The sequence below is a fragment of the Myxocyprinus asiaticus genome, chromosome 12 (assembly GCF_019703515.2).
Source record: "Myxocyprinus asiaticus isolate MX2 ecotype Aquarium Trade chromosome 12, UBuf_Myxa_2, whole genome shotgun sequence".
Lineage (NCBI taxonomy): Eukaryota > Metazoa > Chordata > Actinopteri > Cypriniformes > Catostomidae > Myxocyprinus > Myxocyprinus asiaticus.
In genome coordinates, this window is record NC_059355.1 from 7,912,071 (window position 1) to 7,925,606 (window position 13,536).

Below are 13,536 nucleotides of genomic sequence, written 5' to 3' on the forward strand. Positions count from 1 at the left end.
CTTGCATTGTATGGACCTACAGAGATGAAATATTCTTCTAAAAAGCTTCATTTGTGTTCTTCAGAAGAAAAAGTCATACATCTGGAATGGCATGTGGGTGAGTAAATATTGAGAGAATTTTCATTTTTGGGTGAACTACTACCCCCTTAATGCTTACGTATTCCGTTTAGGCCTAAAATAATTTTTGAGTGCAATCTCTATAAAATTATTGTTATTATTATTATGCCTATTCAGCAATCAAGAATGCATTTAAAAGTCAGGGAATTGATTGGTCAAAAAATGTGGGAACACTGTGTGAATCTTTTTCAACTGTTGAATTTTTCCTCACAAGTTAAATAATATTTTGTTATTGCTTGTTTTAAACTCTATAATCATTTCACATAAATAAATGCATAAAAAATTAATGACTCCAATGACCAAAAAATACACTGTAAAAAGTGGTAACCTACAATAAGCTATTTCTTCTTGATCTAACCCTTAAAATTAGTTTTGTTGTTGTAACTTTATGTAGTCATGTTAATTCGGCGATGTTAAATATTTCTGAATTGAACAAGACCAGTTAATATAGATGTTACCACGTGAAGCAAATGAGTTAGGTTAACATTTATTTCAGTCTACATGGTGGGACCAAAACAAACATGGTGTAGTAATGTGGATGTTTTTACCTGCGCCTTTAAGAGAGCGTCTATAAGGAGAGGAAACATAATCCGCACATTTAGAGAAGCAGTTCTCTCTCGCGCGCGCGCTCTCTTTCTCTCTCTTGTTTTCCTGTCCCCAGTTCGCCAGATGCTCATAACGGAATCCGTTATACCTCGAAAAGTATAACAGTTTAAACTTTTTGATACCACCACTTTCGACTCAGTTGTAACGGTTAAGCTTATTAGTAACTCTCCGTGTCCAGTTTACGAGTCGGGCGTACTGTCTCTTTAAGAGCGGCTTCACCACCGACCTCCTGTCTGTCAGACAGTATTTCCCCATACATTACTTCTCTTCTGCCTCTGTCTCTGTTCTTTCTGCGCTTTAGTTTATTCGTAACGGTTTATTTATTTATTTCTTTACTTGGGAATCTTGAAGAACCTTAAAGATGGCAGAGATAGGGAAAGGGGTCAACGCCGGGAAACTGGCGAGTAATGTGCAGAAGAGAATAACGCGAGCACAAGAGAAGGTAAGCGTGCTTTAAATTATTGTGTTGAACTGTGGCCGACTGAAGCGGGTTTGTGTAGGGCGCAACAGGTGGTTAAATGTCAAATATCTGAAACCGTCCACTGCAGGACTTTAACACATGCAAGACAACAGCTGAAACAGTGAAACTCGCTGGATGTTTGCTCGCATGCTCAGTTGCCTGATGCGTGGAAAAGTTCACTGTCTGCGTATGTGTCTGTAAAAATAATGGCTTTACCATTCTTAAATCCGACCCTGTCGAGAGCATCAGCTAGTTGTGAAGGTTTTTTCAAAAGCAGCTTGTTTCAGTCAGAGTGTGAAAATACTTAAAATCACACACTCTCTGCCAGGGGCGTAGATTCCAGGGGGGTGGGGGAAGATAACCCCCTCAATAATCAAAACAAGCAAGTACAGTTCTTTTTTTGTTTTTTTGGCATTCACTTTCTTCTTGCATATCGACACCTACTGGACAGGGAGGAGAATTTATAGTAAAAAATACATAAATAAATAATACATTTTGATCTGTTTCTCACCCACATCTATTATATCCATACCTGCCCACACTCCTGATTTTACCGGGTTTCTCCCGTTTTTCCACCCCTCCTCCCGCTGAACTCCTGATTTACAATTTCTCCCGATAAACTCACGATTTTACGCATTCACACTTTGTTCATGAGAATGTATTAGACCTCCATGTAGAGTCGCCACCCGTTCCGCATTTAAATATGAAACGATGCATCCCGTATCAAATCAAAACGGGACGCGATTTGTCACGTAAGCTGGTCAGATGGCGTCAAGGTGAAATTGTTCCAGATCGATAATTTAACAATGATTTAAGTTGGAAATGTTTCATATGGTGGGTAAGGGTTTGTCTGAAAAGTCCACACATTACACTAAAACGTGCTAATACTATGAAGGGTGTGGTAAGGGATCGTCTGAAAAGTCCACGCATTGTGCAGAAGGTTCAATACAAATGTTCAGTAAGACGTACAAAATTACACAGATCTAACAATGTATTAATACAGTCACTGAGTCATAAAGACAAGAATTACAGGTGAAGGAAAAAAATAATAAATAAATAATAATAATAAAAAAAAACACAAAAATACACAAACCAACACAGATGTATACATAAGGTAAAGAAGATAAATAATCGAAGAAATAATAAGAATTATAATTTTTATAAGTCATGGGTCAGGAAAGTTCTGAGCATATAAGGTAAGATATACATTTTTTATTATTAATAACTCAAAAAGCATTTATTGCTAGAACTGTGAAAGATGTGGTAAGGGACCATCTGAATACATTTCTTGGTATTATTCATCTTCAATGTAGTATTACTCCCTATATGCATATTACGCAGTCTACCTACTTCCTATAGGGGCACCACTTAGCCTAGGGCCCGCCGTTTAATATCACTTCCGAAGAGATGGATTAATCCATAAGACTGAAGACATGGATTACTTTGAGCTCCCTTTCTGTAATTTTTGGAGAGCTGAGATATTCTTCAAAAAAATCTTTGTTCTGCAGAACAATGAAAGTCATACACATCTGGGATGGCATGAGGGTGAGTAAATGAGAGAATTTTCATTTTTGGGTGAACTATCCCTTTAATTAGTTAAGTATAACTAATAAAACATTTCAGACATTTCATTGAACTAGGCTTACTCTTGTTTAAAATACAGTTTTGGTATGGGAGACTGGGGAGTTGTCACACTTTGTACTTCAGTGAATATTTCTCAGGGTAGGTTTATTTTTAAAAGTCAATATCTGTATAGGCACATACCCTAAAGTCATGAATACAAAAAGCGATTGAACATTTGACAGACACAAATGCACAAGGGAATGAGAAAACACAAACCAAAGTGCCTGGATTCAGCCACAGAGTAAATAAATCAAACCAACCGAAGTGGCTGAATCCAGACACAAGACATAAAACAGACAACACGTACATGTCAGGGCTCTGCCACAAAGGGGAAAAAACCCAAAACTAAGGGTAGAACCCTGACAGATAGAGCTTATTTCACACCCATCGACCCTATGTGAAAACATGCCCCTAATGCAAGGTATGTTGTCACACAATGGAAACTGATCCGAGATTATAAAAAAACAACAACAACAAAAAAAAAAAAAACATCTAAAGTAGCCAGAATAAAGAATGCAATACAAAACAATTAATGTAACATTAATTTAGGTTCAAATCTACCGTCATTTTAGCTGAACATTGAGTTCACTTGTTCACCTGTTCACCTTAGAACAGCTATCACAAAAATGTGTAATGTTGTAATTTTAGTTTGGAGGATACAGTTCACAAAAATGATAATTTTGAAAACAACATCAAACCACTAGAGAAAACAAACATTTGTGTAATTGGACATTTTATTCAAAACATTGTAGTTACTGAGATATATCCCTTGTGACAACTAGCCCCCTATAACATTTGGTAACATCCTCATGTAACATACTGTATGTCCAGTATAGTGGACAAAATGACTTACAGATAGGAAATGGTGATGTCGTGGCAGAGTTTAAGCCCCAGGGTATTAACAGTGCATCAACACAAACAGACCCTGAGCTCAGCACAGGAGGTCCTACGCAGGAAGTGCCATTTCCACACTAAACACTCCAAATGGCCACTGGCTGCCCCAGAGCGCGCAGCTGGACACCATAGTCCTGCACCCAGGCCATGGGGACATAACACCAACACACTTTTGATTTGAGTGATTTTGGCATAAAAATTATACATATAAGATCAGAGTAGAAACTCATTCATAAGCATTTATGAATTTAAAGGCTTGGGTAATAAAAGGTTAGGTAAAACATAGTTAAAGAGATTTCCAGAAAAGATTAGTCATTCCCTGTCCCTACGAACTAAACAGGCTCATTACTTTGTAATTATATACTGTAAATGTGTAAAGAGTCTGCGTTTGTTTGTTCCTCTTCCTGTAGGGTCTGTTCTCTGTCCTGCATGCAATACTCTAATGCTGATCTTTTAGGGGTGCTCTGTGAAGGCCAGTGATTCATGCATAGAGAATGTTTGTAAATGTTTATTTTTTCTTTGTAGAATATGAGCGTTCTATTGGTTGTTGAAATGTGAAATGTCAGAATAATAGTAAAGAGAATTATTTATTGCAGATTTTATTTCTTTCATCACATTCCGAATGGGTCAGAAGTTTACACACACTTTGTTAGTATTTGGTAGCATTGCTTTTAAATTGTTTATCTTAGGTCAAACATTTTGGGTAGCCTTCCACAAGCTACCCACAATAAGTTGCTGGAATTTTGGCCCATTCCTCCAGACAGAACTGGTGTAACTGAGTCAGGTTTTTAGGCCTCCTTGCTCACACACGCTTTTTCAGTTCTGCCCACAAATCGGATTGAGTGAATCGGCTTTGTGATGGCCACTTCAATACCTTGACTTTGTTGGCCTTAAGCCATTTTGCCACAACTTTGGAGGTATGCTTGGGGTCATTGTCCATTTGGAAGACCCGTTTGCGACCGAGCTTTAACTGGCTGATGTCTTGAGATGTTGCTTCAATATATCCACATCATTTTCCTTCCTCATGATGCCATCTATTTTGTGAAGTGCACCAGTCCCTCCTGCAGCAAAGCACCCCCACAACATGATGCTGCCACCCCCATGCTTCACGGTTGGGATGATGTTCTTTGGCTTGCAAGCCTCACCCTTTTTCCTCCAAATATAACGATGGTCATTATACCAGAGGACTTTTCTCCATAAAGATCTTTGTCCCCATGTGCACTTGCAAACTGTAGTCTGGCTTTGTTATGGTGGTTTTGGAGCAGTGGCTTCTTCCTTGCTAAGCAGCCTTTCAGGTTATGTTGATATAGGGCTCATTTTACTGTGGATATAGATACTTGTCTACCTGTTTCCTCCAGCATCTTCACAAGGTCCTTTGCTGTTGTTCTGGGATTGATTTGCACTTTCGCACCAAACTACATTGATCTCTAGGAGACAGAATGTGTCTCCTTCCTGAGCGGTATGATGGCTGCGTGGTCCCATGGTGTTTATACTTGCATACTATTGTTGATGAACGTAATACCTTCAGGCATTTGGAAATTGCTCCCAAGGATGAACCAGGCTTGTGGAGGTCCACAATTTTTTTTCTGAGGTCTTGGCTGATTTCTTTTGATTTTCCCATAATGTCAAGCAAAGAGTCACTGAGTTTGAAGGTAGGCCTTAAAATACATCCACAGGTACACCTCCAATTCAGTACACCTGTCAGAAGCTAATTGGCTAACTGTCTAAAGGCTTGATATCATTTTCTGGATTTTTCCAAGCTGCTTAAAGGCACAGTTAACTTAGTGTATGTAAACTTCTGACCCACTGGAATTGTGATATAGTCAATTAATAGATAAAGTAGATGTCCTAAACGACTTGCCAGAACTATAGTTTGCTAATATTATATGTGTGGAGTGGTTAAAAAATTAGTTTTAATGACTTCAGCCTAAGTGTATGTAAACTTCTGACTTCAACTGTATATATATATATATATATACACTACCTGTCAAAAGTTTTGAAACACTTACTCATTCTTTATTATAATTTTTTTTTCTTCACATTATAGAATAATAGTAAAGTCATCAAAACTATAGAATAATAGAAATGGAATTATGGGAATTATGTTGTGACTAAACAAAATCCAAAATAAATCAAAACTGTGTTATATTTTAGCATCTTCAAAGTAGTCACCCTTTGCCTAGATTTTGCAGACATGTACTCTTCAAAGTCATCAATTTCAAAAACATTTTTATTTTTTATTAAATTTTAGTTTTATAATGAAATAAATTAATATGGTGGCACAAATATATTTTTGTCTACAAAACTAATTTAAAACATTTAAGCATTCGCCTTCAGATCAAAAGACTTTTAAGGTCATGAGAAACATTTCAGTAAAGTGTTTCAAAAGTTTTGACCGGTAGTGTATATACGTATGTATATATGAAATATAATATGCAATTTCAGGACAACATATTTATTGATGGAATACATTGGAATAATAACGAAATTAAACTAGTTAAATTATATTGACGTAATTCAACTAGTTAGAAGGTCCCCTGAACAATTAACAGCACTTGCAATGAGAGAGTTTCTTTCATGTGTAAGCAAAATGAGTCGTAATGAGTCAGAATTTAAATATCGGAATCTATTTGAATTCATTCGAGAAATCTGTATCAGTACCCAGCCCTAATATGAATGAGATTTGAGGGCAACGGCAGATGGGAAGATTTTTACTGTATAGCACCGATTTTCCGCCTGCTTCTCAAACAAACCTGCTGTACTGCTTCAGAAGGCTTGGTAATATAGTGCACAAGTCATGTGTTTTGTCCTTTCTGGAGCTCAATGACCGCTAGTCACTGTCTACTTCCTTTGTATGACATGAGGGAAATAAATGATGAAAAGAATTTCCATTTTGGGGGGTGAACTGCTTTAATGTTCGCCAATGTTTTTTTTTTATTTTTATTGATTTTGTTTTGCCAGACATTACATCATGTCCAGATATTATGTATTGCGACTGATAGTTGTTTTAGTTGTGTTATGTGCCTCAGGGTTTAGCCTGGCTCAAATCTTCACCTGCCTCTCTCTCTCTTTAGGATGTGAAATGCTGGGCTCAACCTCACCCTAGAAGTATGTGTGTGTGTGTGTGTATGTGTGTGTGTGTGTAAACTCTCCTTCTTAGTGATACACAGGCCATCAGTGTGATTGCTTTGAGGGAAGGTCACAATCTTCTCTTCCATCTTGAAACTCTGCCAGGTAGAGGAGAGTTAGCCACAATCCTCTACTGACAAACGTCCCACATATTTGCAACTCCCCTTTCGTTTCCCCTCATATCGTTTCTCCCTCATCCACCTGTCTATCCAAAAAGATTCCAAAAAGTGAGCATGGCCAGTCGCTATGGAGACAATATGTCATCGTGACCTTGGAAGGAAAGACATGGGTGCCAAGTTACAGCAATTCTTAAATTAGGAACCCAAACGAAGTGTCCTCAGCCTTCCCCTGACCTCTGCTCTGATTGGACAGACAACATGTCAATCAAAAGCATCAACAGAGGATCGTTTAGCCACGCCCCTCTTCCGCACTCCACCCACACACCTGTCCCTCCACGTAGAGCAATTGAGCAGTGTGCCGTTGGGCCTATGAATAGCAAACAGGCTGTAGCTGTGAGCTAATCCCCACAAATCCCTTGTGTGACAAACTGTGTTGTGGGTGAATGCCAGTGGCTAGGGTCTGGGGTATTTTTGGGTCTGTAACTGAACACCAGCACCTATCCATCAGAAGTAAGACCAAAGCCCTTTATAAAACACAGATGAACAGACATTTGACTTATATACATTTGGAGACTGCACACACACACATGCAACAGTTAGTACGCCTTTGTGGCTACTGTAAATCTTTCTTATTGTAAGCTCCTTTAACCTGTTAGTTAAAGCTTCACGGGCAGATTAATGGAGACTTTCTGCTTGCCTCTCATAAGAGACAGCAGCCGTGTGTGTGTGTGTGTGTGTGTGTGTCGTTTTACTTAGCTATTCTTCGGGGACATCTGGAGACATCCTCAATTGGAATAATTATTCAAAAACAAAATAAATAATGTTTTTTTATTATTATTATATAAAAAAAAAAATTCTAGGTTAGGGTAAGGTATGGGTTACGATAGGGTTAGTCTGCAGTAATTAAAATTATCTTGATATAGCTTGATGTAAAAGCAGTCTATGGTATGTCCCAATTTAGATGGCAAAGCAAACGTGTGTGTGTGTTGATCAGGTTTTGCCTACAATCCTCATACACACACTCGCACTGAAGAATCTCTCAGCTGTTGGACAAATGGTCAGTGCTGGTTTGATCAGTGCAGGATAAATTAAACATAGCTGACTCAGGAAGTAGCTCAGCCTGAGCTCACGACTGTTATTTTAAACTGCACAGCCGCTCTCAGAGGAAGCTTACACAGTCTTAAATTTCAGTTTTATGGACTATATTCAGACTAAAGCTGTATGAATCGGTTGCATTTGTTGATAATATCATCACTCCTCATCACTGTCCCCAATGGAAGACTGCCCCCTCAAAGCCAATGGTGGTTACAGCCCACTGACCTATTAAACCAGGGGTGGAATGGGAAGAGAAATCGGCCAGGGATTTTACAGCAACTGGACCAAAAGTTGTTGTTTGGGTTGCTGTCCTTTACTGCATATTGCTGCCCCCTTTGGCATATCGCGGCGCCGTTTTGTGGCCCGTTCTGCATACCGCGGCGGCTAATTTCAGCTTATCAAGGCCGGCCCACCTAGTTCTCCCGATGGTCAGTCCGCCCCTGACTGGACCCAAAGTGCGTCGGCCCACCAGGAAAATGCCAGATTACCAATCCAGCCCTGTATTATACACAATTATATGGCAGATAATACATGTACCCACTGTGCTGTGAAATGAGAGAAATACAATCAAACATGCAGAGTGCCTAAGCCGATTAACCCGCTAATATTTTTGTATTATTATTAAATTAAATGTTTTTCTTACCCAGTATTTTTGACCCATTTTCCAGTAAAAATATCTAAATATCCATGAATCAAGATTTTTTTACTAAAAAAGACATTTACTGGAGAAGCAAAATTACATACGATTTTAAGTGTTATTTTTGTAAACTAAATTAATTTGGTTTATGATTAAAACAAGAGAAAACTATTTGCCTGTGGAGTAAGACAATTAATATTTTTCCATTTGAATCAAGTTTATAATAAGTAGTAATTAATAATATTAGTAATTTTGTATAAATTATATAATATGATTGTAAAATATAAATATGTGATTGTATGATTTTTTTGCAGTGCTGGCCCTACATAATAAGTGACTTAAGAGGCAGCATAGGGCCCCCTACCATGGGTTCAGTATAGACAAATAATTATTTGCACTGTGTAAAAAGCACTGGCCACACAACTCAGATATATTGTCAGTTGTCTGATAGAAAACTACTGATTGTCTGATAAAAAATATTATATGACCGACCGCTGAAGAAAAGGCATGGAGACGTAAATATGTGAATTTGACATTTGCATATCTCAGAACTAGCATCAAGGGTGTAAAAAGTACTCAGAAATTATACTTAAGTGAAAGTATGGATACTGAGTGAATATTTTACTCAATTAAAAGTCCAAGTATTTAGCCAAAAGCATACTTGAGTGAAAGTAAAAAGTATTCACATTAAATTGTACTCAAGTATTAAAAAAGTAAAAAGTAACTCTCTTGTTTGAGAGAGGATGTTGTTAAATTCGATTGGTTTATTAAGTCCCCTTTTTACTGTCTCTGACAACAATATTTCTCCCCCAGTGGCATTCGCAACCTGGTAAAAGAATCATGTTACAATAACTACATTTTTGAAAAATTGTAATTTATATGTGGCCTGTTGCACATAACACAGAAATTTGCTGGTGGACTGAACACTAGGCGCTAAAACAACAATGACTTTTACATAAACATTTAATTTTCGCCCTGTCCCTCACACAATGCTATCTTATGACATCTAAACACCTTTACTATAGTGCATGACTCATTTTAACGTTTGCATTGCATAATCAACTACATTTACAAGCTTGTTCGAGTGTGATCAAATTGCACGTTACCTCAACTGATAGACCATTACACTTGTGATGTAAAGGACAAGTCCAGAAGAGCATGCAAGTCGACTCATGAGCCCAAAGTATCATAGAAGCACCACAAAATTATGTTTTTCTGACACTGTCGGTTAGGCTTAGGTTTAAGTTTTAGGGTAGGGAGGTCAGTTTTGTTGATTTTTAAAACTCAATAAAACATTAACCTTTAAAACCTCATCTGTTCGAAAGAACATTTCAATCGCTTTTAGCACCACACAGTGGTTATTTCATTTCGGAACTTCCCTGAGACATGTAATGAACCACATAATTTTATTTTGCAAAAACGCTGCCATAGTCACGCAATGCTCGTTGCATGGGAGAAGGCACTCACGAATTGCGATGTCAGAGCACCCAGCACCTTGAGACATAGAGAAAGATACAAAAAAAAAAAAAAAAAATCCAAATTAACTTTGAAGAAAGTTAGTAATGTTTTTGGTTTTGTGAATTGTTTTCTGAGGTTTGCTACCAAACCTTGCTGTTGAACAGATGGATGAATTCAATACAATTCATAATAAATATTTACTCAGATTCCATTATTTTTATTATTAATATCATCATTATCATTGCTGGTTTTATAGTTATTATTATAATTAATAGTTGCTTAACAACAACAACAATAATAATTCAGCAAATATGGAGTAGAAATTCATAGATATGATTTAAATATGAAGGCAAGTATAGAAATAAATGATATGTACACATTTAATTATAAAAGACTTTTGTTTATATATATATATATATATATATATATATATATATATATATATATATTTGCAATGTAAATGATCATTTTTTACTTCATAACTGTCCAATCTGTAGAAGAAGGAGGCATTTAGAATAAAGTTTAGTGCAAAAACCATCAGTGTTTCTCACTTTGTGCTCATAGTTTTGAATAAATACATCACATTCAGTCGGGCAGTCATATATGATCTAGTCGCACAAATATTTCAAGGGATCTGAAGCTCAAATCAGATATGAAATTCGGCCCCTGCAGATGGTCAGAACTCCACACAGCTGCCGTACGACACTGCATTTGAAAATGATTGACCTCTGGTCTGTCATCTGTCGGATGCAGTGAAAAGGTGCTTCAGTCCAGTGAGATGAAAGAAGATGATCTGCCAAAATGTAGTGAGTACTTTTCAAGTTTAAATAAAACTGTAAGGAGTAAAAAAGTACTATTTTTTTTCTTTGGAAATGTAATTGAGTAAAAGTACAAGTATTCCGTTTTCATTGACGAAGACGAAATTTGTATCATATGCACTGTGCGCATGATGTAATGGCTCGCAGAAAACCGAAGTATACTGTGGCCTTAATCCTAAGCATTAAACTTCATTATACAGGACCGTTTTTGCTATGGACACTAAAGCTGGCATAAAAAAATTCCATTGACTTACATTAAACAAGGGGCCTGTGTCTAATTTATGATAAGAATATCATAGTGGTGGGCTCTTTTTACTTGGCCCTGTAAGCAACCATCTAGCAACCACCCAGAACACTCTAGCAGTGCCCTAGCAACAACATAGCAATGTGCAAAATCACTCAGAACATTTTATCAACTGCATAGCAATGCCTCTAGCAATGTGTTGGTAAGTTTTGCACGGACCACTCCACTCTCATTTTCTTCTAAAAATGTAAAAATCTAGTTACAATTATTTATATAATGTTTTATATGTCTTTTATCACATCATATCGGCATCATACCGGCATCATATTGACGATTGCCTAACCTGCTTTCTCGACATCGGCATAGGCCATTGAAATATGGGCCACTGACTGTCCATCATTAGCTCAGTCAATGGCGGTCTGCGTGTACAATCATAGCCAGTTCCTGGAAGACCTCTGAGTCAGGGAGATTGCCCTCACCCCTCACCCCTTCCCCATACCCCAGATCTAGCCCTACTGCACAGGGAACACAGGTCATCATGACACAGATCCTGAACACTATATTTTAAGATGTTGTGGCGCTGGAGTGCTGCAGTGCAATCTGGATCAGCTTTCAGACACTCCCAGTAGCACACATTTATACATTCCTTAAGAAGAGCACAGCTGACATTGCCTTTATTAATACAGGCCAAGAGAAAGTCAGCGAGGGATTAGCGGTTACTAGGATCTCTTTAGAGCTTTGTTGGAGTATTTTGCTCTTTTTAAACAGTATTTTTCTGGAACTTACTGTATTTTTCTGTTTACTCGTAAACGAAACATTTATTACAGAAACATACAGAATACACTCAGCAGAAATCTTCCTGTTATGTATAGCCATATTCTGAAGTTGAAGACTACATGACCTTGTCTTGTAAATGTAGATGCTCCTGGAGCTTTTTATGAATTTTTCTATGCCTTTTATTAAAGGCATAGATAAACCCCCCCCCCAAAAAAAGATTTGTCACAAAATGATGTCATTATTTTCTCACCCTCATATTGTTCTAGACTTGGAATAGAGCATACTAGTCATGTGGACTACTTTTAGGGTGTCTTTTTGGTGCTTGACAGCCGTGGTCAACTGTCATTTTATTGAAAAAAGGAGTGTAATTAAAAATGTCTCCTTTTGTGTTACATAGAAGAAGAAAAAAACAGCGTATGGGTTTGGAACAACATGAAGTTGTTTTCATTTTAGGGTGGACTTTTCCTTTAATGTAAGACTGTTCAGGAACACACCATCCTGTAAACTTCTTTTATCTTAAATTCTTTTGTATGACATTATGAATCATTCACAGTAGTGCCCGACCGATATATCGGTTGGCCAATATTAGTCTTTCACCGATATATCGGTATCGGCGTATATGTTTACCGATATTCACAGATATGAAAACTTTTTTCAGAAAATATAATGCAGAAAACAATGCTTTAGAATTGGTGTCATTGCGTAGTATGTCCAGCAGAGCACGCTCCGACTCCACTGTTTAAAGAGCTGACTCTGAGCTGACAGTGGCTCTGCAGACAGGGCGGAGTTAAGCGGTGCAGTGTTAAGTGGTGTCTTCTTGGTAAATTGCTAACTACTTTGTGAAATACATACTGGAAAGTTAATAAACAATGACCCCATCATTTTCCCTTTTCAATATAACTAATATAATGTTAACCCTGTCCCTAACAACCATGTCACTCATGTCTGTATGCTGTTAGCCAGCTATAGTTTGTCAGTGCAGTAAGTAATGTAGCAGATTGAAAGGTAAACATCAGAGCATCTTTTTGCAGCTAACACTCGACAGACAACGTTGCGGTGGTGGATTGTGTCTGTTGAGTGTTGATTTTGCGCTACGTTGTTACCTAGTTGGTGAGACGCAATGCTGGTCCATCTTTTACTCTCTGTGACAATGAGCTTATAGCTAACTAGCTAACCACGTAGCTACTTTCATTGCTTGTCAGCTGAGTGGAAGCTAATGAGTAAACATGTATTCACCAAACTGTTTTGTTCAGGATTCACAGTTTGGTACCCCATTCAACCAAACAATTTCAGTCATTGCATTTATAAAATGTAATATTTAAAAGTCTGGTTTTCCATTGTTGAAAGTTTCCCTGAAACTGCCCCTAATTGACTGGCAGTATTAAAATAGGCAGCATTTGACTGAAATTAAACAGTACTACGGATGGTTATTTAGCTGTTTATTTTATTTTTATTTATTCTTTATTTTAATGATCAGCATTTGACTGATACTAAACAGTACTGATGTTTATTTAGCTATTTATTTTATTTGAATTTATTCTTTATTTTAATGGTCAGCA

General features: G+C 37.4%; 1 protein-coding gene across 6 annotated transcripts in view; it reads left to right on the forward strand.

The window, feature by feature from the left end:
* Positions 1-727: 727 nt before the first annotated feature.
* Positions 728-13,536, forward strand: part of LOC127448829 (myc box-dependent-interacting protein 1-like) — a 51,553-nt gene continuing 38,744 nt past the window's right edge. For all 6 annotated transcript variants that reach the window (XM_051711651.1, XM_051711656.1, XM_051711652.1 and 3 more), the window contains exon 1: positions 728-1,165. In XM_051711651.1, coding sequence (XP_051567611.1) covers positions 1,085-1,165 — 81 coding nt within the window. In that variant the 5' untranslated portion in view covers positions 728-1,084. The remainder of the gene's footprint in view (positions 1,166-13,536) is intronic.